The sequence below is a fragment of the Ranitomeya imitator genome, chromosome 4, assembly GCF_032444005.1.
Source record: "Ranitomeya imitator isolate aRanImi1 chromosome 4, aRanImi1.pri, whole genome shotgun sequence".
In the NCBI taxonomy this organism is placed as follows: Eukaryota; Metazoa; Chordata; class Amphibia; order Anura; family Dendrobatidae; genus Ranitomeya; species Ranitomeya imitator.
The window spans coordinates 172999164-173024035 of record NC_091285.1 but is presented as its reverse complement, the minus strand read 5'-3'; the positions used below and the strand labels follow the sequence as shown (position 1 = coordinate 173024035).

The following is a 24872-nucleotide window of genomic DNA, read 5'->3' as shown; positions in this document are numbered from 1 at the left end:
AAAGAAAACCAAGGATTGCGTGCATCTTATCAGGATAGCGATGAAGCACTTTTTTACATTCTTATGTTATTACATTGGTATGCAGCTTTTGATGAGGAGGAATGCTTCAGATACGTGACCTCCTTTATACCTGTGCTTTACATTCCAAAGTAGAAAACGGTGAAGCTATGACCAATATGTTTATGTAAGTCTTCCTTTTTAATTAGGGGACCTGCAGTACTAATGGCTAATTAGTATCCCTGATACGGGTTTCATTTTGAGTTGCCTCATTATATGGTCTTGTCTCATAGTAATTCCTTTTTTCTATTCCCTTTATTACGTACTGATGGACGCCTTCTCTCAGGATTGGTGTAGTAGCATAGAATGTACAGTACAGTAATTTGGTATTAGTGGAATACACCCTGCTGTAAGAGCATGTCACTTCTTTTGAAGTGGCTCCTAATCTACAAAGGTCCAAACTATGCAATGGCCAATCAAAAAGCTGCAAATAACACTGCAGGGGAAAAAAATACTTTGCAAAAAGGCTTTCAAAATTTTGCAAAACTGCCTTAGGAAGCGAGAAATGCCTCACTGGAGAGTTTCCTGAAACAGAAAAATAAAATGTGTTCAAAGACCCCAACAATCTTCATCCGTCATTTATAGAATGCGGTATTGACTGGTAGTAGTCATGTGGGCTGCTAGGTTGGATGGGCAATGACCCTTTTTCTGCTAGTTCTTATAAGTGTTCCCAAAGGTCTGGTAGTCCGAAAGTAATATTCTATTGCATTCCTAGTTCGAGTATGTTTTATTTTTCTTAATTTAACCTGAGTGCCTCATTTCATTGGTGCTGATCCACTGACTCCGGAACAGTTTTTCTTTTTCTTCTGTGCCCCTCTGTTCCAAAGTTATGCCCCCCAGTATTAATGGTGAAAATTTTCCCTTCAACCAATTGGGCGTGTAGCCCAGAACTTCTGTGGGTGTGGCCATGTTTTGATTGGCCAGCATCGGAGGAGAAAACACAGACATCCACAAAGAAGGTCTGTGGTACACGCCCAGTTGGGTGAAGGGAAAATGTGCACCGTTATTACCAGGCGCATAACTTTACATAATGGCAGGGCACAGAAGAAAAGTAAAAACTGTCCCAGAATCAGTGAGGCCGCATTCACATGTTAATAATAGTGAAACATCACAATATATAGAATGAATACAGCAGAAATGAATTTAAATGGAATAAGTTTTCTTTATGGTGGGAAGTCGGACATAGTGGTGGGTCAACAATGCAAGCCATTGATAATGGAGACATTCAGCAGTGTGATAGTGCACAATTCCATTTCTGAAAGATTTGACAAATTTGAACAAAAGGCTGAAGAATTAAAGGGGTGTTCCCATCTCCAAACTCCTATCCCAATATGTAGTAGGTGTAATAAAATTAGAAAATGCCTCCAATTAGAATGTGCAGGGCATTGCAGTTTCTTAGGTATCCATGGTTATGACCACTCATATAGTGACAGCTGTTAATGGTCTCAACCATGGGGTAAGTGACACAGCTTATCAGGAGAACTATACTACATGTCTAATTGGAGGTGTTGCCCCCAAATAACATGCTAATGTGAATAGAGCCTTTGGGGCTTAGTGTAAGTGAGAATCTAAACAACCTTGATTTTTCTGCTTCCATAAATAGACTTTTGTGCACCATTTTCTTCAGTTTTCGTTCAGTGGTGACATGTAATTGCTGGCCCTCATGACCTTCTCTGCATAAAATTACGGTAATTGGGAATATATAAAGGTTAAACACTGTGCTACGTTCTACCCGTGCTGGTACAACATGATTATGGGCAGTGGTGGTCTTACAGTGCATGGTCTCTGCTGATGACTAGTTTTCAAAATCCTAATCTGTTCCTGCGACTCATGCTCTCTACTCCTGCTGACGTCTCCCTGGCTGATATCGTGTGGTTTCCCTATAATTAAATGTAATTATTATCAATAACCTAGTTTCCATGATAATTACAACCGTTACTAACAGCCAAATAAAGCTGCTCCAGTATAAATACTATATGTAAATGGTTATATAAGACATTTTGTGGCTTTATTAGTCTGTTTTGTAAAGGTGTATCTTGCATAACGCCAACTATTGATGCCAGCATTTGTGTAGTTGCACAAGTTTTGGGACCTTGAATTACTCCTGTTGGCTAAAGGCCAGCGTCTTCTCTTCTCCAAACTTTCTAAATGAAATTCCCAAAAAGAAGTAGAAATATTACACGAGCCATATCCTAGATCAGAGCTGGGCAAAGTTGGCCTGCGGGCCACATCCAGCCCTTTTGTTTCTCCAGTCTGGCCTGCAGACCGTGACAGCTGAAGGGCTAAACCATGGCGTATGGGCTGCATTATGCCCATGCCCTCCGCCGCCTGCTTCACGATGTCACTATTACCTGATAATGTAGACAGCGGTGTATACATTTTGCATAGGAAGGAGCCGCCAACTCCATGTTCCACCAGTTGGAGTGTGAGACTCAGAGAGTCACTGCACCGGAGTCAGGGTCAGAGCACTAGGAAAATGGGAGTGAGGTATGCTGTGTCTTTTTTTGTTTTTCTTTTATATGTGTATAGGAGGCTATGAGGGGGCTCATATTGTATATAGGGGGCTATGTGGGGGTTCATACTGTATATAGGGGGCTATGTGGGGGCTCATACTGTATATAGGGGCTATATGGGGGCTCATACTGTATCTGGGGACAATTATAAAGCGAAAAGTTAGGCTCACCTATGTTCAATTCAGCTTGTGCAATTAAGTATGGGCGGTACATGGAGTGCTCTGTTGGTAGCAAGCGGGAGAAACAAAGTGAAAACCTAGCATCACATCCATGGATTAAAAAAATGCTTTTTTTTATTATCATGACTATTAGCCATTTGGTTTGCAACGTGTAAGTCCACCCCTCTGTCCATACCTTACTTTACTTGAAAAGGATTGTATCCTTGATTTAATAAAGAAATCATTTTTTTTTATCCATGGATGTGATGCTGGATTTTCACTTTATATATAGCGGGCTATGTGGGGGACTTACATTGTATATAGCGGGTTATGTGGAGGACATACTGTATATAGGGGTTGTGAGAGGGCTCATAATGTAAGTGGGCTGTGGCGGCTTATAGTGTATATAGGGGATGCCATCATACTTAATTCTGTTCGATATTAAGTGCTAATATTAATATATCTATGAAATAATTAGAATATGTTGATACTAGTTTTCAGCAGCATTAATTTTAGGCTTTGTTCTGCCCTCCTCAGCAGTCACGGTCTCTTATGTAGCCTCTCGGGGAAAGTGAATTGCCCACCCCTGTTCTAGATCGATACTAGGATCTGTCATTGTGTGACGTTTTCACTTATATTTTCATTATTAATGCCTTGTGGATTTACAGTTGTGAAAAGGTTTCAGATTTTTATTAAATTCTCCCTATAAACATAAAAGGATTTTCCTCTGATTTTTCTTTTGTTTTTAGAAGGGTGGTCTGAGACTAGGCTGCTTGGGGCCCCATCACTCAGCTAGTGATTTTCGGGATAACCTGGCAGCAAACCTTTTAAGGTACCGTCACATTTAGCGACGCTCCAGCGATATAGACAACGATCCGACCTAAATAACATCGCTAGAGCGTCGCTGTTAGGTCGCTGTAGAGATGTCAAACACAGCAACTCCAGAACGATGCAGGAGCGATCCAGTGACGTTCTCGCTGGTTGTTCGCTCCGTGAAAAAACATTGCTGGCATCGTTGCTTTTGCTGTCAAACATGACGAATCACGCCGACCTGACGACCAAATAAAGTTCTGGACTTTCAGCTACAACCAGCGATCTCACAGCAGGATCCTGATCGCTATCAGGACGCTGCAACGTCACGGATCGTTGTCGTTCTCATTGTAAAGTTGCTCAGTGTGAAGGTACCTTTACCTGGAGCCTGTAGACTTTAAAATGAAGCGTTCCAATAGGTCATACATAAAGGATGCAGACCATCGGAGAGTGGTAAGATCTTTGGTTCCACTCTCCACCCTAACGATTAGAGGAGGGTTATAAAGGTGGGATTCTGATATCTACCTATTTATTATTATCTGAATCCCACATCTGTAATCCCACATTTATAAATCTCCCGCCCTTAGAAGCTGCTGCACGTTATCCATGTCGCGGCTCTTTTCTAGTCCTAAAAACACTAGATCTACTAAAGACAAGCTGAAGCCAAAACTGCATCTTGTGATTGAGATTATGGCAATGACGTGCCGGCCAGAGAAGATTCCCTCATTTCAGGCAAGCTGGGATTGTTCCAGGCATGAAATTGTTCTACTTGTTCCAGTTTTTCTTGGTATAGTTAAGTTGTGTTTTCGTCATCAAGCATGTCAGATGAGCCAGCCAACCTAATGTTTTATAAATTCTCAACTGGCACATATACGGTAACTACCCTCAGGCCATGTCAGGAGTGGGCAATCATGGTTGCAGATAGCCAATAACTTGTTTTCACTTGACGTTCCTTTCAATAATTCCCAATTTTTTGTTAATTTGTCGTCTTATACTGAATAGATGATCATACATTTCCACGTTGCTCTGCCTACTATCCTGAAATTCTTCCGCATGATTGCCTCCCGAGGGTAGAGTCTCACATGGGATATTTTTTAGCCAAGATGAATGTTAAACCTCTTCCTGGTCTTCTGCATTATCACATCATTCATTCCACATAAAAGTGCCTGTAGTGGAGTTGTTTGTTTTTTGTTTTGTTTTTTCTTATAACGCAGACTTTCCATTACTCTGCTTTTATTGGTCATCCCAAAAATTACACTGCTCGTTCTGGGGTAAGGCATTATTAATGATATTTCCTTTAATCTCTGGACCTTTTGTGGTTCCATCTATTCAGTAACCATAAATGTTAAAATTTGTGACCATAAAAATGTAGACCAGCTTTGTTTTCATGGACATCCAATAGCTGTGGCAGCTTTGTGGGGTCCAGAGATTGAGGGGGCCCTACTAAACAACAACAACAACAAAGTAATTGTAGGGAAATCCTACTAGTTGGGCTTTCTGATATATGGCTCGATTATCAATACCTTTTAGGTATTTGTTACTTATGCTGCTGTTTGCGTTTTGCTGTGAGGACGTGAGTTCTAGTTACACCCCTGTATCTGTCAGACTAGCTTCAGGTTGTATTTTTTTTCTGTTTCATTGTATTATTCATCCATACTGATGGTGATTTTCACTGTCTTTTTCCTTTCTGACCCAGTTTCTTAAGTTTTATTTTTTCAATTTTGTAATCACCTTGTGAGTAATGACTGGAACGCACCCGTTTAACCCACCCAAAATATTCCGGTTTCTAAAGTAGCAGAACACATTTATCCATCCTGCTGAGATGTTACATAATTGTTTTATTACTACCTCCATCCATCAGCTTCACACCCAGATCTGCCAAATGAGATTAGCAAAAGTAGATTTCTACTCTGTTTCAATTTACTAGGGTTGTTTGTAGTAGAAATAATTCTATGCTTTACAAATTAGAAACATGGAAGCATCTGTAAATTCCCAGCCCCGTATTACTTAGTGCCAATGGACATTTGATGCATTGTGTGGTTTACAAATTTGGTGGCTCTTGTGAAGCAATGATCATGGTCGGAGAAGGAGAAAATAAACAATTGCTACGTGGTGTGTGCCCACTGTATTTCTTCTGTAGAAGAAGAGACCCATTCAGAGCTGTATATAGAGGGGACACGGAAATAAATTAGTCATGTAGGCAAACTCTATAGATGTGTGTATCCAAACCTAGGCAGAACATGAGCAGAGAAGGCAGATGGCGGAGTTTTCAATGGTGACCAAGGGAGTGCCGGCTCTGTTGTCCACCACTCTGTTAAAGTCATCATAAGGGATGTAGACTCGACTAGAGGACTGAAATTGATAGGCAAAGGCTGAATATGACCCCAGGATATCGGTTTGCCATCATCGGGCTCCACATTAAGATAGTTTTGCTCAGAGACATGTCCTCCTCTGCTTTCTGGTGGTTTACACTGCGCATGCGCTGGCACATCCTAAATTTGATCCTACTTGAATTGATTTAATAAAAATGAGACTGTTTTCTATTTTATGTTCAGGAATTCTTGATATTTTTCATAAATTCATCTTTGTTTCATAAAGTCATCTGAATTTTGCCTGGAAACGTGTTCTTGTACTTTCTGTCTTTTTACACTGCGCATGCGCTGGCACATCCTAAATTTGATCCTACTTGAATTGCTTTAATAAAAATGAGACTGTTTTCTATTTTATGTTCAGGAATTCTTGATATTTTTCATAAATTCATCTTTGTTTCATAAAGTCATCTGAATTTTGCCTGGAAACGTGTTCTTGTACTTTCTGTCTTTTTACACTGCACATGCGCTGGCACATCCTAAATTTGATCCTACTTGAATTGCTTTAATAAAAATGAGACTGTTTTCTATTTTATGTTCAGGAATTCTTGATCTTTTTTCATAGTCACCGTCATCACTTTGGCGTTTTCTTTTTCAGTGTTAATGAGCTGTACGTAGATGACCCCGATAAAGAGAGTGGTGGCAAAATAGATGTGAGCCTGAACATCAGCATACCCAACCTCAACTGTGAATGTAAGTAAGCATTTCTCAGGTCTCCTGTACCCATCTTCTAGGGCTCATATGATGCATTAGTCTGGATGAGAGCATTATAATTTGCAGCTCGTTTCACGTTGGCTATTATAGTATAGTCCGCTATCCGTGCAAATCGGTCCGAGCACATAGCAACACATAAACTAGCATGGCTCTTTTTCCTGCGCGTCACCACGTCCTAGACATACATGAAGCTGTACTTGCTCGGGCATTGTGGTCTGTACTTGGAGCACAGATGTCTGAAGCAGCCCTAAAACATAATGAAAATACTCATTGTTAAACTAATCTGCTATCTTCAGCGGTAACATGGCCAAAGGCTGAATGTGTCTATATTGACTGGATGCATTTATAGGACTCTACAGGCATAATTCATGGCCACACAAAACCCATTCATGTAAATAAAGAAACAAAAATCACTTTTGTTGGAATAAAATGGCTATGAAGTTTATTTTGGGTTACATAAAGACTCAATAATATAATACATAAATAAATTACTCATATCAAATGTCCAAAATTCGAATAAAAACCAATCCACCGATAAAATGGGCTTTTTTCCCACAGATAAACAACAGGATATAATTAAAAGGAGGGAGGGTGGGATCTTCTTCTCTTCATGCACCCGACGGAATGGAGAAAAACCTAGCAATCAGGGCCTTTTATACTTTAAAAAAAGACCACCAAAGGCATAAACAACCAATCAAAAACCGTTAAAAAGGCGCCAATAAAACTAGTCAAAACTGGTTTCAGCCCTCCTGAGATGATTAGAGCTAACATTGGTCCCTGCTTGACCTTTTCAAAGATAAACAGCTAAAGTAAAAGATATAATAAAATAGCGGCTATTCAGGGTCTATGCGGCCATGAGCCCGCCCCCCTCCCCTATTTTATTATGTGTTTGGGGACTAACATTATTGAATTTTCATTTTCGCCTTTTTTGTCTCGTTCTTTGATTTGCGCCAAATTATGGTTTTCTTTTAAAAGTCTATTTTATGTGTGTGTGGGGGGAGTGGCTTTTTAAGTAGGCGCTACATTTTTGCACAAATGTACTCCATTCCTGTCTCCCCCAAAGTGAATTTATGGACCCCTGAATTTTTGGTGTGCATTTTATGATATTTTAGTGGACAATGCAACTTTTTGCCAGTAAAGGCAAAATGAGCAATTGTAAGTACCCAGTACTTGTAAGTATTGAATTTCAATGGAGAAATTTCTGGGGAGGAGAGAGGGAGGGAGGGAAAATGCTTCCAGGCATGCTCAAATGTAAAAACAGGATCCGTCACTGGATTCCTGCGTTTCACAGTGACCGTCCATAGCCTATTTTAGAGCTACAGCAAGATTGTAGCTCTAAAATAGTGGCAAGTTGTAGACAAATTGCACAAATGTTTTTGGTTGTGTGATTTGTCGAGGAATTTCTGTGGTGTAACTCATACGGCCGTGTAGCCGCAGCTTTGTCCATACTTTGGGGCCTTAGGGTGGTGAGAAGATTGACTGCCATCTCTGAATGCATGCTCTGCAGGAATGGCTGTCAATCAATACTTGACACTGCCCACTGCACTCTTCAGAATAGGAAGACCTGAGATTTCAATCAAGTTACACAATGTCAAGTAAAAATTATTCATCTATTTTCTCCGCTCCTGTCTCCCTACAATATGCTGCTGGCAGATTACACCTCACTTTTATATATGTGATCGGTTCAATTTAGGGTATGTGCACACATAGAAAGATCCTCTGCGGATTTTTCTGCAGTGGATTTGATAAATCCGCAGGGCTAAACTGTGCGTTTTTCCTGCGGATTTACCACGGTTTTTGTGTGGATTCCACTGCGGTTTTACACCTGCGGTTTTCTATTATGGAGCAGGTGTAAAACCGCTGTGGATTCCGCACAAAGAATCGACATGCTGCGGAATGTAAACCGCTGCGTTTTCGCACGTTTTTTTCCGCAGCATGTGTTTTGCGGATTGCATTTCCCATAGGTTTACATTGTACTGTGAACGCATGGGAAACCGCTGCGGACCCGCAGCATGTGCACATTAAAGTTATCTCTCAAAAAAAAACAAAAAAAACACTCATTGGTCTAAGGGGTGCTTAAGATTTTCAGCAGTCTTACTTGGACTAATAGGGTCTGCAGATTTCCAGCAGCATTGCTTGGACTGATGGGGTCTGCAGATTTTCAGCAGCGTTGCTTGGACTGATGGGGTCTACAGATTTTCAGCAGCGTTGTTTGAGCTGATGGGGTCTGCAGATTTTTAGCAGCGTTGCTTGGACTGATGGGGTCTACAGATTTTCAGCAGCGTTGTTTGAGCTGATGGGGTCTGCAGATTTTCAGCAGCGTTGTTTGAGCTGATGGGGTCTGCAGATTTCCAGCAGCATTGCTTGGACTGATGGGGTCTGCAGATTTCCAGCAGCGTTGCTTGGACTGATGGGGTCTGCAGATTTTTAGCAGCGTTGCTTGGACTGATGGGGTCTGCAGATTTTTAGCAGCGTTGCTTGGACTGATGGGGTCTGCAGATTTTTAGCAGCGTTGCTTGGACTGATGGGGTCTGCAGATTTTCAGCAGTGTTGTTTGTACTGATGGGGTCTGCAGATTTTTAGCAGCGTTGTTTGAGCTGATGGGGTCTGCAGATTTTTAGCAGAGTTGCTTGGACTGATGGGGTCTGCAGATTTTTAGCAGAGTTGCTTGGACTGATGGGGTCTGCAGATTTTTAGCAGCGTTACTTGGACTGATGGGGTCTGCGGATTTTCAGCAGCGTTACTTGGACTGATGGGGTCTGCAGATTTTTAGCAGCGTTGCTTGGACTGATGGGGTCTGCAGATTTTTAGCAGCGTTGCTTGGACTGATGGGGTCTGCAGATTTTTAGCAGCGTTGTTTGAGCTGATGGGGTCTGCAGATTTTTAGCAGCGTTGCTTGGACTGATGGGGTCTGCAGATTTTTAGCAGCGTTGTTTGAGCTGATGGGGTCTGCAGATTTTAAACGTTACACAAATAATATGAACATTTATCGTTTCTTCTTAGTGGTGGGGCTGGATATTCAGGATGAAATGGGCAGACATGAAGTTGGACACATTGATAACTCCATGAAGATCCCTCTGAATAATGGAAATGGATGTCGATTTGAAGGCCGCTTCACTATTAACAAGGTACTGTGCTTGTGCTATACTTACTAATGTCCCTTGCCTTGCATGCAGTATATGAGTAGGTAGTAGTATTTTACTACAAGCTCCATCCTTGGTGATTTGAGTAACACATTCCTCTCCTTTACAGCCACATTCATATTAATGGCATATTTATATAGCGGAATCCATTCTGCGGCACAGAGCTTGTGGAATTCCTGACATAACCGAGCCGTGTGTTCACTGTTACTTTTGTGATGAAATGTAATTATATGTGGGTCTTCAAATTATGTCTGCATGAGTTGTTAATAATTAATAATATATGGATGTGGGTTATGTGAAAGCTCATGCCGTAATATGGGTGGGACACGAATCGTACTAGAATAATTGTACATAGATAGAAGCTATTCATTGTGACATTAGTCTGGAGTGGAGCCAAGTATACAAGTCCCTTCAAAGCCTTCTCTGGGGAATTCAGGTAGATGTGAATGGAAAGAAAAGATTCCCTAGCACTTAAAATAAATTATATTAGACTCATTGGCCATCATAATAACTTATTATTTTTTGGCCAAGGGTTTTGACTCTCACCACAGTTATATATTTGATTTTTTTAAAGTGCAACCAACTGTAAAATTGCCAAGAATATATATCAAGAGACAGAAAAAGGTCATGAGAAATAATACTGCTTGAAACTTTTATCGTACGTATGGTATGTACAGGTAGTCAAATGAAGGAGCACTACAATCTACATATCTACAGGTATATAAAAAAATTAAAATGCATAGAATATATATAAAGGCAGCAGAAAATTGTTATCATAAAATCAGTACATAACATTGACCGAAATACAGAAACAAAAAATGCAGCAATGACGCTGTTGAAAATCCATGTTAAGGTAGATGGTACATAAATGTGAGGTCATGTATAGGTGTATCAACAATTTATAGCATGTTCCAATCCATGTGAACCAACAAACAGCGATAATCGCTATAATCGCTGCAAAAATATATTATTATTTATTGTTATAGCGCCATTTATTCCATGGTGCTTTACATGTAAGGAGGGGTATACATAATAAAAACAAGTACAATAATCTTAAACAATACAAGTCATAACTGGTACAGGAGGAGAGAGGACCCTGCTCGCGAGGGCTCACAATCTACAAGGGATGGGTGAGGATACAGTAGGTGAGGGTAGAGCTGGTCATGCAGCGGTTTGGTGGATCAGTGGTTACTGCAGGTTATAGGCTTGTCGGAAGAGGTAGGTCTTCAGGCTCTTTTTGAAGGTTTCGATGGTAGGTGAGAGTCTGATGTGTTGTGGTAGAGGGTTCCAGAATAAGGGTGATACGCGAGAGAAATCTTGTATATGATTGTGGGAAGAGGAGATAAGAGGGGAGTAGAGAAGGAGATCTTGTGAGGATCGGAGGTTGCATGCAGGAAAGTACCAGGAGACGAGGTCACAGATGTATGGAGGAGACAGGTTGTGGATGGCTTTGTACATCATGGTTAGGGTTTTGTACTGGAGTCTCTGGGCAATGGGGAGCCAGTGAAGGGATTGATAGAGGGGAGAAGCCGGGGAATAGCAGGGGGGGGGGACAGGTGGATTAGTCGGGCAGCAGAGTTTAGAATAGATTGGAGGGGTGCGACAGTGTTCGAGGGGAGGCCACAGAGCAGGAGGTTGCAGTAATCTAGGCGAGACATGATGAGGGCATGGACTAGGGTTTTTGCAGATTCTTGGTTGAGGAATGAACGGATTCGTGAAATATTTTTGAGTTCAAGTCGGCAGGAAGTGGAAAGGGCTTGGATATGTGGTTTGCAGGAGAGATCAGTGTCAAGGATTACCCCGACTTATATATCTGGTAGGTCTTGTGACAGAGTAAGACCACATGAATTACACCATAATAAATGATCTCTGTGAATACTTCTAAAAAGTCTCCCTATAGCAGTAAATTACTAGTGGCTATTATGGAGGAGTGGGACCCAGCTACTGCTCACCTTGACTGCTGTTTCGACCCCCTACCGAAAACGCAAGAGGCAGTGAAATGTGCGTTGAGGCGTTCAGTAGCTGGTTCCCTCTCCTCCACAATGGCCACACGCTCCAAAGAGGGTTTTTCAAGCTATGTGTGTTTTTTTTCTTCGAAAAAGTAATTATCCTTTAATCATCAACACAAGCTACTTTTCAGGTCTTTATATGGAGCCTTTCTCAATTTTTTTCTGACTGCTCGAGAAAGGCTCGAAACGTAGCTGATGTTGGTGAAGAACGGGTTCTTAGTTTTTTCACTATTTTGCATGTGCTGCCTTTTTTAGGGGGAGTTTTAGATCTTTGATAGGAAGCCAGTTTCCTGGGGGGAGTTTAGCACCCATTTAGGCAGTGCTGATGTTTTTCTGGCTCTATATATACAATCTCAGTGGAAGACAATAGACTGTGCTCAATGGGACTCCGGTAGGCTCTGATTGACCTCTGGTCTGTTGACTATAATGTACAGCCCCAGATGGAGTGATACGTTTTTGCAGGTTGTCCATCGCTGCTCTAGACCTTAGGCACATAATCGACAGCGAAGTAGAATGGAGCCAACTCTGATGAATGAGTAGTAAGAGTTCATAAATGTAATGTTACCGATGGTTGGTTTCAGGTGCCTGGAAATTTCCATGTGTCCACACACAGTGCCACAGCTCAGCCCCAGAACCCTGACATGAGCCACTTCATTCACAAGCTGAGCTTTGGGGATACGTTGCAGGTAAGCAAGCACATCGGCCGACTTATATTACAGCCATTAAGGGGGCAAAGTACCGACTGTGGAGAAGCCGCACTGCCGTACGGGAAGTGAGCAGATGTTTTTATGTCTTTATTGCCCATTACCAGTTATCGTTTATATTGGGGAACAACCATAGGAAAAGCTTGTAAGAACGTTTAATGCTATTTTCAGCACCACTGCAGTTAGTTATATGACACTTGATGATTACTTCTCCAGTAGGTCATGTCTTGCGTTTTCAGGCTAATGAAGTTTTTCTTAATTCTCGAAGATTATAGTTACATAGTTATTAAGGTTGAAGGAAGACTATATGTCCATCTAGTTCAACCCATAGCCTAACCTAACATGTTGATCCAGAGGAAGGCAAAAAAACCCATGTGCAAAGAGTAAGCTCCACATTGGGGAAAAAAATTCCTTCCCGACTCCACATACGGCAATCAGACTAGTTCCCTGGATCAACGCCCTATCAAGGAATCTAGTGTATATACCCTGTTGATGTGGCGATGATGGGTAATGCTAGAACGTGAGAACCACAGACGAGGCGCAAGGGGTTTCCTGAATCTGAGAACCCCTGTACCGGCAAATCTATTGAAAGACATAGACCATGGTTACATTGAAGCCGTGTTCTGTCTGCGATGAGGCATGGAACATCCGAGTGCTTGACTTCAGACAATATACTTTTCTGGAACATTGCTGTTTACTCAAAGACTAGTTTGTGATTAAATCGCCTCCAGCGATTGCGTCACCAGAACAATGCTGGCACCGGCTTTTTAAAGATGTGGCAAGATACGGTCATGTAAGCTGTAGCTTAATGCAATCTTGGTGATCTCTTTAGTTTTCCTACATCAATGGGAGTGAGTACAGTGTGAATGTGCGTCTTGTGCTGATGGTGTTTGGATGAGCTCAGTACATGACCTCAATGACTGTTTATTATGCCACCTATGTTATCTAACCTTCATACCCACCCTTAGACACTCCCAAGCTTTAAGGGTATAATATGGCACTTGGTATACACAAGTCATCCGAAGAGACGGACGAATCAGAGGCATGGAGTGTTCTCATAACATGTGTATATTTATATGTACACTGATTAGCGATGAGAAGGGAATAACATTACTTACCGGTATATCATTACTCAAGAAGTGGGGTATTAGTAATGGGGAGTCAAGCTCCTTTCGGTGACCTAGATCATTTGGCTCCTCTCACTAAAATAGCTGACTTATTTCAGTCCCAAACGGATCCCAACATGTATTCAAAAAGAGCACATATTTATGGTAAAACCACCAAAGTCTGATGCGGTCTTCAGGGTTTGTCAAATCAACAGCCGAACACCATCATTTTACACCCTAGTGAGGCCTTTTCAGAGACTGCAAGTGGCTCTGACCGGGTACCTGTTCCCTTCACTCAGAGGGGAGCCAGCTCTTTGTTGCATGTGGGTCGCAAGCAAACAATCTCTATGGGATATATTAGAGCAGGGGTCTCTGCTGGGCATATGGGCCGCATATAGAAAAACAATTGAGTTTGAGGGGCTGCATTCTTTGGAGGACAAAGTGACATTTTTAGTGATACCATTTTTTTATAGACCTTTTGAACATTTTTGCTGTTTTTGTAATTTATTTTTTAGGGCTTGGGTCATTATGGATGTGGTGATAACAAATGTGCACTCATATTGTAGTTATGTCACCATATCTCGGTCCTCATATTCATATTATAGTTATGTCCCCATATTGTAGATATGTCCCCATCCAGGTCCCCGTATTGTAGATATGTCCCCTTCCAGGTTCTCATATTGTAGTCATGTCCCCATATTGTAGTCATGTCCCCATATTGTAGTCATGTCCCCATATCCAGGTCATCATATTGTAGATATGTCCCCGTAATGTCCCTATATCCAGGTTCCCATATTGTAGTCATGTCCCCATCCAAGTCCTCATATTGTAGTTATGTCCCTGGGTTTTAGAGGAGGAAAAAAGAAAAAAAAGTGAAACAAAAAATGTGGTCAGTTCTGTACCAATAGCCCCATCCTGGTATTGACATGTCTCCAATCCTGGTATGCATGGCCTCCTCATGTCTATCCTGGTATGCATGGTCCCCTCATCCCCATCCTGATATACATGGCCTCCCCATGCCTATCCTGGTATGCATGGCCCCTCATCCCTATCCTTGTATGCATGGTCCCCTCATCCCTATTCTGGTATGCATGGCCCCCTCATCCCTATCCTTGTATGCATGGCCCCCTCATCCCCTTCTTGGTATGCATGGCCTCCTCATGCCTATCCTGGTATGCATGGCCCCCTCGTCCCTATCCTTGTATGCATGGCCCCCTCATCCCTATCCTGGTATGCATGGCCTCCTCATCCCCATCCTGGTATGCATGGCCTCCTCATCCCCATCCTGGTATATGCATGGCCTCCTCATCCCCATCCTGGTATGCATGGCCTCCTCATCCCCATCCTGGTATATGTATGGCCCCCTAATCCCCATCCTGGTATGTATGGCCCCCTCATCCCCATCCTGGTATGTATGGCCCCCTCATCCCCATCCTGGTATGTATGGCCCCCTCAATCCCCATCCTGGTATGTATGGCCCCCTCATCCCCATCCTGGTATATGCAAGGTCCCCTCATCCCTATCCTGGTATATGCATGATCCCCATCATCCCTATCCTGGTATATGCATGGTCCCCTCATCCCCATCCTGGTATATGCATGGTCCCCTCATCCCCATCCTGGTATATGCATGGTCCCCTCATCCCCATCCTGGTATATGCATGGTCCCCTCATCCCCATCCTGGTATGTATGGCTCCCCTCATCCCCATCCTGGTATGTATGGCCCCCTCATCCCTATCCTGGTATGTATGGCCCCTTCATCCCCATCCTGGTATGTATGCCCCCCTCATCCCCATCCTGGTATGCGTGGCCCCCTCAAGGATAAGTATAAGAAATTAGCAACTTTGGCAAAGACCCCATTGGCTAGAACACTTGGTCACATCATCTCCCACATCGCAGGTTTGGAGGGGTATTCCCAGTTTGCAGTGGTTAGTAAGTGACTTAAACAAGGGTAACCGATTAAATGGAAACAAGCTCAAGCAGTGGAGGCTATCCCATCCGGTTTGATCACTCAAAAGAGCTGCTATAGCAGAGATTTCTTCAAAAGCTATTGTTGGCTATGATAGAAAAATTTATCTAACTCCTTATATTTACACCCAGAGCTGAGCAATATTCTAAAGCTGTCCTAAGATAATACCCAAAGTGTGCACGCTTGTAAAAAATGACATTTTTTTTCTAGAGCCTTAACTAAGCACTCCTATCAAAATTGTTATCCTCTTAATATATTGCAATCATATTATATAGCACTGTGTACTTACAATTGCTCATTTTGCCTTTCTACCCACTTAATTCTTTTCTTTTCCATTAGCTCTATGACATGTGGTTAAGAACTGACGAGCTGAATCCTACTAAGCTCTATGGAGAAACAGGAGGTCAAGTTTTTCCTTGTGAGTCATTGGTCACTGTAAAAGTTAATGGCAGGGGACGGGTGGGGTGAGCAGCTGGGTCAGGAGCTGAAGAAAGGAGTGATTTCTCCAGGACAAGAGACTTCCTGTTTCTACATAGAGCAGAGAAGAATTAGCTGGGTAGAAAGGCAAAATGAGCAATTGTAAGTGCACAGTGCTGTATAATATGATGATTGCAATATATTAAGAGGATAAAAATATTTAATGGGAGGACGAGGAGTGCTTCTTTAAGCCTGAATTCAGTAGTCCTTTATGGCTAACACATCCTTTCTCTCGGACTGTATATAATTGTGCTTCCTTGTCTTTCAGGTTACAAACATTCACGGTGCATTTAATGCCTTGGGAGGAGCAGATAAACTTGCTTCTAATGGTATGTGCTGTCAATTTCTTATCATAGATGAAAACCTTTTCAAGAAAAAAAAACCTGTATATGTTGGGTGAAACTGGCTTTGGCCGAGTGCTGCGTCCAGCTCAGTGTTGCAGTCCAGGAAACTCCCCGAGGGCTGGACGGTGCTTTTCTTTCCTAATTTGGACCCAAACTATCTATAAAGACATAATTTGATTTTTCCCTTTTGCCCATTTTCAGAAAATCCTGAATAGCTTACCTATATTGTTCCGAGCTCTTGGGACTGGCCATGCACATAACGGGGACAGGATCAGGAGCCGACCCTATGCTCTAATGCGACAGTGACAGATCATTGAGATGAGGGGGGCAGCTTGTCAAAAATCCGTACTCACATATATAAAGTATATATTCATTTTTACTAAGAATTTCTGCTATTTTCTTTTTCTACAGCATTGGCATCTCATGACTACATATTAAAGATCGTACCGACCGTATATGAAGAGCTGAGCGGAAAGCAGAAGTTTTCATACCAGTATACTGTAGCTAATAAGGTATGAATAAAGCTGGGAACACATGATCTGCAAGCATGATGTCAGTTTTATTCTTAAACTGCACAGAAGGGGGTGGCAAGAAACTGAAAGACAGACTTCTTAAAGAAAATAAAAAGATTCCAACAAAGTTACGTAGCCGAACAGTAATGTAATTCTTCGATAACCAAAGAAGGTCTCTTCTGTTCATGGTTTAATTAATCATGGCGTGACGGTGTTCATCAGTATTCCGTGGCCTTGGCTGTAAGTGTAAAATGGATTATGAACATCCTATCAATCGATGGTGTGTTTTCTGGTTTGTCTCTTTAGGAATATGTAGCGTACAGCCACACGGGAAGAATCATCCCTGCAATCTGGTTCCGGTATGACTTGAGTCCCATCACCGTGAAGTATACAGAAAGGCGGCAGCCTATGTATCGATTTATAACCACGGTAAGTAGGGATGGCTGTTTGTGGTAGGCTAACCCATTACACAGAGATTTTACTTAGTTTTGTACTTGTTACTGTTTATGAATAATATAAATTTAGCTTGGACCAATCAAGAAACGTGTGTAGCCTAGAATAAAAGCAATTAATATATACCATGCAGTAAGGAAATAGAAGTAATAATTGTAAAAACCTAGGGTAATTGGATGACATTTTTTGATTAAAAAAAAAACTTTAAAGCCATTGAACAGTGACGAGGTGTACCCCTTAATCAGGATGATCCCTAAAGGTACCTTCACACTGAACAACTTAACAACGATAACATCGCGATCCGTGACGTTGCAGCGTCCTGGATAGGGATATCGTTGTGTTTGACACGCAGCAGCGATCAGGATCCTGCTGTGACATCGCTAGTCGGAGCTAGAAGGCCAGCACCTTATTTCGTTGCTGGATCACCCGCTGACATCGCTGAATCGGCGTGTGTGACGCTGATCCAGCGATGTCTTCACTTGTAACCAGGGTAAGCATCGGGTTACTAAGCACAGGGCCGCGCTTAGTAACCCGATGTTTACCCTGGTTACCATTGTAAATGTAAAAAAAAAAACACTACATACTTACATTACGGTGTCTGTCGCGTCCCCCGGCGTCCGCTTCCCTGCACTGTGTCAGCGCCGGCCGGCCGTAAAGCAGAGCACAGCGGTGACGTCACCGCTCTGCTTTACGGCCGGCGCTTACACAGTGCAGGGAAGCTGACGCCGGGAGACGCGACAGACAGGGGAATGTAAGTATGTAGTGTTTTTTTTTTTTTTTTTTTTTTTTTTTTTTTACATTTACAATGGTAACCAGGGTAAACATCGGGTTACTAAGCGTGGCCCTGCGCTTAGTAACCCGATGTTTACCCTGGTTACCTGGGGATTTCGGCATCGTTGGTCGCTGGAGAGCTGTCTGTGTGACAGCTCTCCAGCGACCACACAACGACTAAACGGCGATGCTGCAGCGATCGGCATCGTTGTCTATATCACTGCAGCGTCGCTTTATGTGACGGTACCTTTACTCTAGCAATTCACCTCGCTAGGTGCCGCCAGGCCTCAAAGTAGGTGACCAGGACCAGACTGGTTTTTACATCTATCTGTGGAAAGCTAAAAAGATAAGGTACACAGCCTAAAAGTGTTCAAATGTGCAAAGAACTAAAAGAAAACCGAAAAGAACAAAGGGAAAGGACACCTGTCAGTATAAGTGTAATGTGCAGGTGCACATTCACACTATGGCCATTAGTAGACAAAACCTAGAATGAAAAAAATGTCTGTATACCCTGCAGTAAGTAAATAAATAGTAGTAATACATGTAAAAAAAAAAAAAAAAAATTGACAAGGTGTACCCAATGGTCATTAATTCTAGTAGTCATTCACCTGGAGAAATGTGTCCTAGATATTTCACGCACCAATGTCAAAAATAAATGTCTATTACATAACATAAATATATGTTCTGTCCATTTTTTTTTTTTGGATGGGGGGGTAATCATTCTGTCTATACTAAAAAATCCCTAAATACTACATCTCAAACCTCTTAATCATTGAGTTATCGATAACTTAAAGCAAAACTGTGACAGCAAAACCATGTACGGGAAGTTTCGGGATAAATGCTGCTTTACCACATCACAATGATTCTTTGAATATTTGTCGACGGGAAAACTGCAGCAACCTTCACTCCCCAAAATAGCGTGACCAATAGGACATAGACAAGGACAAGAGTAAAAACAGAAAAGCAACACCCAAAGCCAACTTCTATCTGCACTACATAAATGTGATTTAGTAAAATCCCATTCATAGTAGTATAATATACAGGCTACTAAAGCAAAGCAAACTTATTGCCACCTTGAGGTATTTCTTTATGAAATCATTAATTTGTAGAAGATGGATTAGAAGATGGCTAGACAATTGGCATGAAATAAATTCACAAGCTCAACTGCATTCAGGCATGCAGTACTGGTGACAAATTTCTGAAATTATCCAGCTTTGCAATACCTATCAATGCATGCAGTTAGTGTGTTCTGCAGGGTTATCCCCCTCGATAGATTATATTGGGGGAGATTAGGATCCGGCATGTTCGGTTTCAGGCCACCCATCCTTTTGTTCTCACCAAGAAAGGCTGTTCTCAGGGGACTGTGGCAGACAAAACGGGATCTCAAGATGGAGAGAGTACTCTTCTGTAAGGAGGAGTCGGGAAAGATAGCTGTTGGCCGCATGATGACTCGGCCAATCGTTCAGTTATCTATAGTGCATGGGGCCCCAGGGTTTGCAATTACATGAGGTCTGCATAGGGTTTGAGGATCCACCATTAAAATTTATGTACACAGCTTAATAATGGTGTTGCAAATCCTGGCCTAAAAATATCAAAATCCAGTAAATTTTTGATGTTGGTTTGGAAGTAGAATTTACAAATTTTAATGATTACATGGCTATGGACGAAATCTGCTATGAGAATCCATCGTAGAAGAAAACACTGAAAAAGTAACTCCAACAAATATGCCCACTTTATGTAGAAAAGTAAGCTCTCCTTATACCCGGGACTCAGGAAGGATAGAAAGCGTTATTGTGGTGTAATTGGGCATCCTGACGGAACTTGAGTTTTCGCAGAATGCCACTTTTTATTTTCAGTACATGAACACAGCAGTTGGAACCGTCCGAATCCTTTTGGTTGGGACAGATCCCAGCCAGTCATGTTATTTCAGGAATTAAAGATTCCTGTATTCGCGTCATGGAGCACTATTCCCGAAATAGGATTTTTATGATTTCAGCTTCTGTACCATGCCAGCTAATGGAAAAACGAGCTAATGCGAAGGGAAGCTATAGAGTTTGCGCTTCCTTCGTTTTGTTACAAAGCAGCACTCGCCTCACCCACAACAACTCCATAAGAGAGCACTTATTGTGTACACACAGCAGCTTCCTGTTAGAAAAAGTTATTTTTTTTTTTTTTTTAATCTCATTGTTGCTTGCATGAGTCAGAAGATAATTTTATACTAAGTACCTTTAAACTGAGCCATGGGTGCCTGGTGCTGTCATTGTTGTGGAACCCTATGATCGCTAGTGTGGGGGTTTAGATTCGGGAAGCACTCGGAGGATAACGGGAGGAGTGAACATTGGGTTTTGCTTAGCTGCGGGAACATGAGTTTTTGAATAGTGAGATTTTCACGTGAGGGTCTGTTTTTTGCTGTTGCTGAATGATGAAGAGGGCCGGAAGGCTAGAGTACTTTTAGTCTCTAAATGGAAGAGCAATTGACAGAAATCTAAGATTAAAGTCAAGCAGAACCTCAGCAGGAAGTCCGCCATAAACTTCATTAATGTGTTTAGCTGGGTTGTGTAGATGCAGGAACAATAGTAGTCATAGGGAGGTTTCCTACACCAAACATGGAAACTGAAAAAACGGTATGTTGCAGCAGTGAAAACAAGTGGATTTTCCTGCTCTACCTTTAAAGGGAACCTGTCACCCCCAAAATCGATGGTGAGGTAAGCTCACCGTCATTAGTGGCTTATCTACAGCATTCTGTAATGCTGTAGATAAGCCTCCGATGTTACCTGAAAGAGGAGAAAAAGACGTTAGATTATACTCACCCAGGGGTAGGCCTGCTGCGGTCTGGTCAAATGGGTGTCTCCGGTCCGCTCCGGCGCCTCCCATCTTCATTCCATGACGTCCTCTTCTGGTCTTCACGCCGCGGCTCCGGCACAGGCGTACTTTGCCCTTGGCACAGGCGTACTTTGCCCTGTTGAGGGCAGAGCAAAGTACTGCAGTGCGCAGGCGCCGGAAAGGTCAGAGAGACCCGATGCCTGCGCACTGCAGTACTTTGCTCTGCCCTCAACAGGGCAGACTAAAGTATGCCTGCGCCGGAGCCACGGCGTGAAGACAAGAAGAGGACGTCATGGAATGAAGATGGGAGGCGCCGGAGCGGACCTGAGACACCCATTTGACCAGACCGCAGCGGGACCGCTCCTGGGTGAGTATAATCTAACCTCTTTTTCTCCTCTTTCAGGTAACATCGGAGGCTTATCTACAGCATTACAGAATGCTGTAGATAAGCCCCTGATGACGTTGAGCTTACCTCACCATCAATTTTGGGGGTGACAGGTTCCCTTTAAAGGAGGTTCTCCAAAAATGGGAAGCTCTTTTTTTTTTTAGGGAGATAATCACTGTAGAATTAAAATGGCCACAGTATTGTTACACTGACAAAAACCTACATTTTAGGACAAGTGCCTATGAGCAACTGTATTAGAAGCTTCTCCTTCATGTGTAGAGTGATATACTCCTAGTGTATCTTCTGATCTTAAAGTACCTTCACACTCAGCGACGCTGCAGCGATACCGACAATGATGTCGATCGCTGCAGCGTCGCTGTTTGGTTGCTGGAGAGCTGTCACACAGACAGCTCTCCAGCGACCAACGATCCCGAAGTCCCCGGGTAACCAGGGTAAACATCGGGTTACTAAGCGCAGGGCCGCGCTTAGTAACCCGATGTTTACCCTGGTTACCAGCGTAAAAGTAAAAAAAACAAACACTACATACTTACCTACCGCTGTCTGTCCCCGGCGCTCTGCTTCTCTGCACTCCTCCTGCACTGGCTGTGAACACAGCGGCCGGAAAGCAGAGCGGTGACGTCACCGCTCTGCTTTCCGGCTGACCGACGCTCACAGCCAGTGCAGGAAGCAGAGCGCCGAGGACAGACAGCGGAAGGAAAGTATGTACTGTTTGTTTTTTTTACTTTTACGCTGGTAACCAGGGTAAACATCGGGTTACTAAGCGCGGCCCTGTTTACCCTGGTTACCAGTGAAGACATCGCTGGATCGGTGTCACACACGCCGATCCAGCGATGTCTGCAGGGAGTCCAGCGACGAAATAAAGTTCTGGACTTTCCTCAGCGACCAACGATCTCCCAGCAGGGTCCTGATCGTTGGTCGCTGTCACACATAACGATTTCCTTAACGATATCGTTGCTACGTCACAAAAAGCAACGATATCGTTAACGATATCGTTATGTGTGAAGGTACCTTAATGCTTGGCAATACAAGGAATGCTGAGGTGAGAGACTAGTCACACTGTTGTGTAACCTGGCTTACTGATCTAATACTGGAGATGCCATTGGTCCTAAGGTCAGAAAAGGCTGATTACACTGCTGGCCTAATACTGGAGATTTCAGGGCTGCTGAGGTAAGAGGCTGCTCACACTGTTGTCTATCCTGCCTTTCTGATCTAATACTGGAGATGCCAGGAGTGTTGCGATAAGATGATGCTTGTCTGATCAGCTTCTTTACTCTCAGTGCCTCTGGTATTGTACTTTATTATAATTATCGCTGGTATTTGTAAGGTATTACTGTATATTAGATTGCAAAGATAGGGAGAATAGCAGTGCTGGCAGCCTCTTCTTACATCAACACACATGATACCTCCAGTATTCGTTAATGAAAACAAGGTGGACATCCGTGTCTGAGGTGTCTTCTAACCTCAGCACCCCTGGTATCTCCACTATTATATCAGGAATACAGAGTGGACAGCAGTGTGAGCAGCCTCTTCTTATTTCAGCACCCATAGTATCTCCAGTGTTGGATCAGAAAGACAGGATGAATCACAGTGTGAGTGGGATCTCCAGCGTTAGATCAGAATATTCACTGGGATCACATCTTCCTACAGATGCTCACAGGCACCTGCTCTATAAACATTCTAGGACCGGTTTCTTTCAGCATAACAAGGTGGCAGCCATGTTAATTCTATAGCGATTAGGTCCCTAGACCAATCTAATCTATATTTACCGTATGTTCCCAGAGAAGAACTTTAACAGTGGGCAGCAAAAAAATTGATAAAATATATAACCGTTCTGTCAGCTTATATAGCATTCACGTTAAGTAAATTGGTATTTACTGCATAGAAGTAGTACAAAAACCAAGTGCCTTGAGAAAGCACAGTGAGTGTAAGGCTATGTGCACACGTTCAGGATTTCTTGCAGAAATTTCCTGAGCAAAACCGGACATTTTCTGCAAGAAATCCGCATGCGTTTTTGGCGCGTTTTTTGTGCGTTTTTGAAGCGCTTTTTTCCGGAGCTTCCCAATGCATTCAATAGCTGGAAAAATGCAACAAATCAGCTAAATTAATGAATATGCTGCGTTTTTTACCATGATGCGTTTTTTTCGCAGAAAAAAACCACATCGTGTGCATAGAAATTGCAGAATGCATTCTAAATGATGGGATGCATAATGCATGCGTTTTTATAGCGAAAAAACGCAACGTGTGCACACAACCTAAACGGTCATAGACTACCGAGCTACCTGCTGATTGATTTTTCAAAAAAACGTTTTCATTCTACTTCCATGTAATTTACTGTCTGTTATATTGGACTCTGTATTAAGCCCCACAAGTGAAGAAACCCTCACCACTATGTGTTCCTCTAGTTCACAACTGTAGTGCTGACTATATTATAATATTTTATCTCTAGTATAATAGCTTTCTACCAATCTATTAAGGTTTTTTCCCATTTCTCCAAAATGCAACTTGTTAAAATTGTTAGAAAAAAAAGTAAGATATTATTTTTAACGAGTAGCTGGAAAACTCAGGGTATGTGCACATGTACAGGAAACACTACCTTTTTTCCTGAAGCATCTTCTTTAGCTTTTTCTTAATTGTTTGCTGAGATGTTTGCCTGCTTGCGCTTTTTTTTTTTGTGGGCTTGTGTTTTTCAAGCACTTTTGGGGCATTTTATTTTTTACTGCTGTTTTCTGGAATATTTTTTTTTTACGTTTAATTAGCAATGAAGAAAACTCTAGTGGTTTTTCAAGCAAAAACGTGGTTAGAGCCTTTAAATAGACTCCCGAACATCTCGATTATCTTTTGAGCCTTCCCACTGACTTGTATTGTAACCCCTGAAGACTGGCCTGGTTACTTCTTTCAACCACTTTGTGCCTTTGGAAAACTGAATCGATTGAAACACACTCAAAAGCCTGAATATATGACCAGGAAGTAGTTTTACATAAGAATAAATATATGTTCAATGTTTTGAGCGTCTTTAACGCTTTTACAGTCGGGTTTTAGAGTGGATTCGCCTGAAAAAGACGTTTTGCACAAACCCTTATGGGTCAAGACTAGGTTGACCATCAGCTTTAGGCCACGTTCAGTCTTTGTTCAGTATTTTACCTCAGAATGTGTAAGCCAAAACCATAAGTGGGTGATAAATACAGAAGTGGTGACATGTTTCTATTATACTTTTCCATTGGTTGTTTCACTCCTGGTTTTGGCTTATACATTCTGAGGTAAAAAAAAACCCTCACCAAATACTGAACGTGTGAACGTGGCCTGAAGCTTACTATTAGCTCTGTGTTCATCTGTATTCGAGAGGAGAAAAACTATAGCTTTAATTCTCTCTATGGGCTGAAATTTTGGGCTCTATGCACATTTAGTTCCCACTGTAAATGGTAAAACGAATTTACAGGGTTAAATTTACGGAACGGACAAACATTGCCTCCATCGGGGTGGTATGAGCTGACATACCTTTTCACACTTTCCTTTATATTGGGCCAAACTAGTTAC

At 42.3% G+C, this 24872-nt stretch overlaps 1 protein-coding gene across 1 annotated transcript in view; it reads left to right on the top strand.

The window, feature by feature from the left end:
• ERGIC1 (endoplasmic reticulum-golgi intermediate compartment 1) overlaps positions 1-24872 on the top strand; it is a 108778-nt gene that overhangs the window by 66065 nt on the left and 17841 nt on the right. Inside the window, exons 4-9 of the mRNA XM_069764101.1 lie at positions 6506-6600; positions 9625-9749; positions 12355-12459; positions 16298-16358; positions 16785-16885; positions 17192-17314. Coding sequence (XP_069620202.1) covers positions 6506-6600; positions 9625-9749; positions 12355-12459; positions 16298-16358; positions 16785-16885; positions 17192-17314 — 610 coding nt within the window. The remainder of the gene's footprint in view (positions 1-6505; positions 6601-9624; positions 9750-12354; positions 12460-16297; positions 16359-16784; positions 16886-17191; positions 17315-24872) is intronic.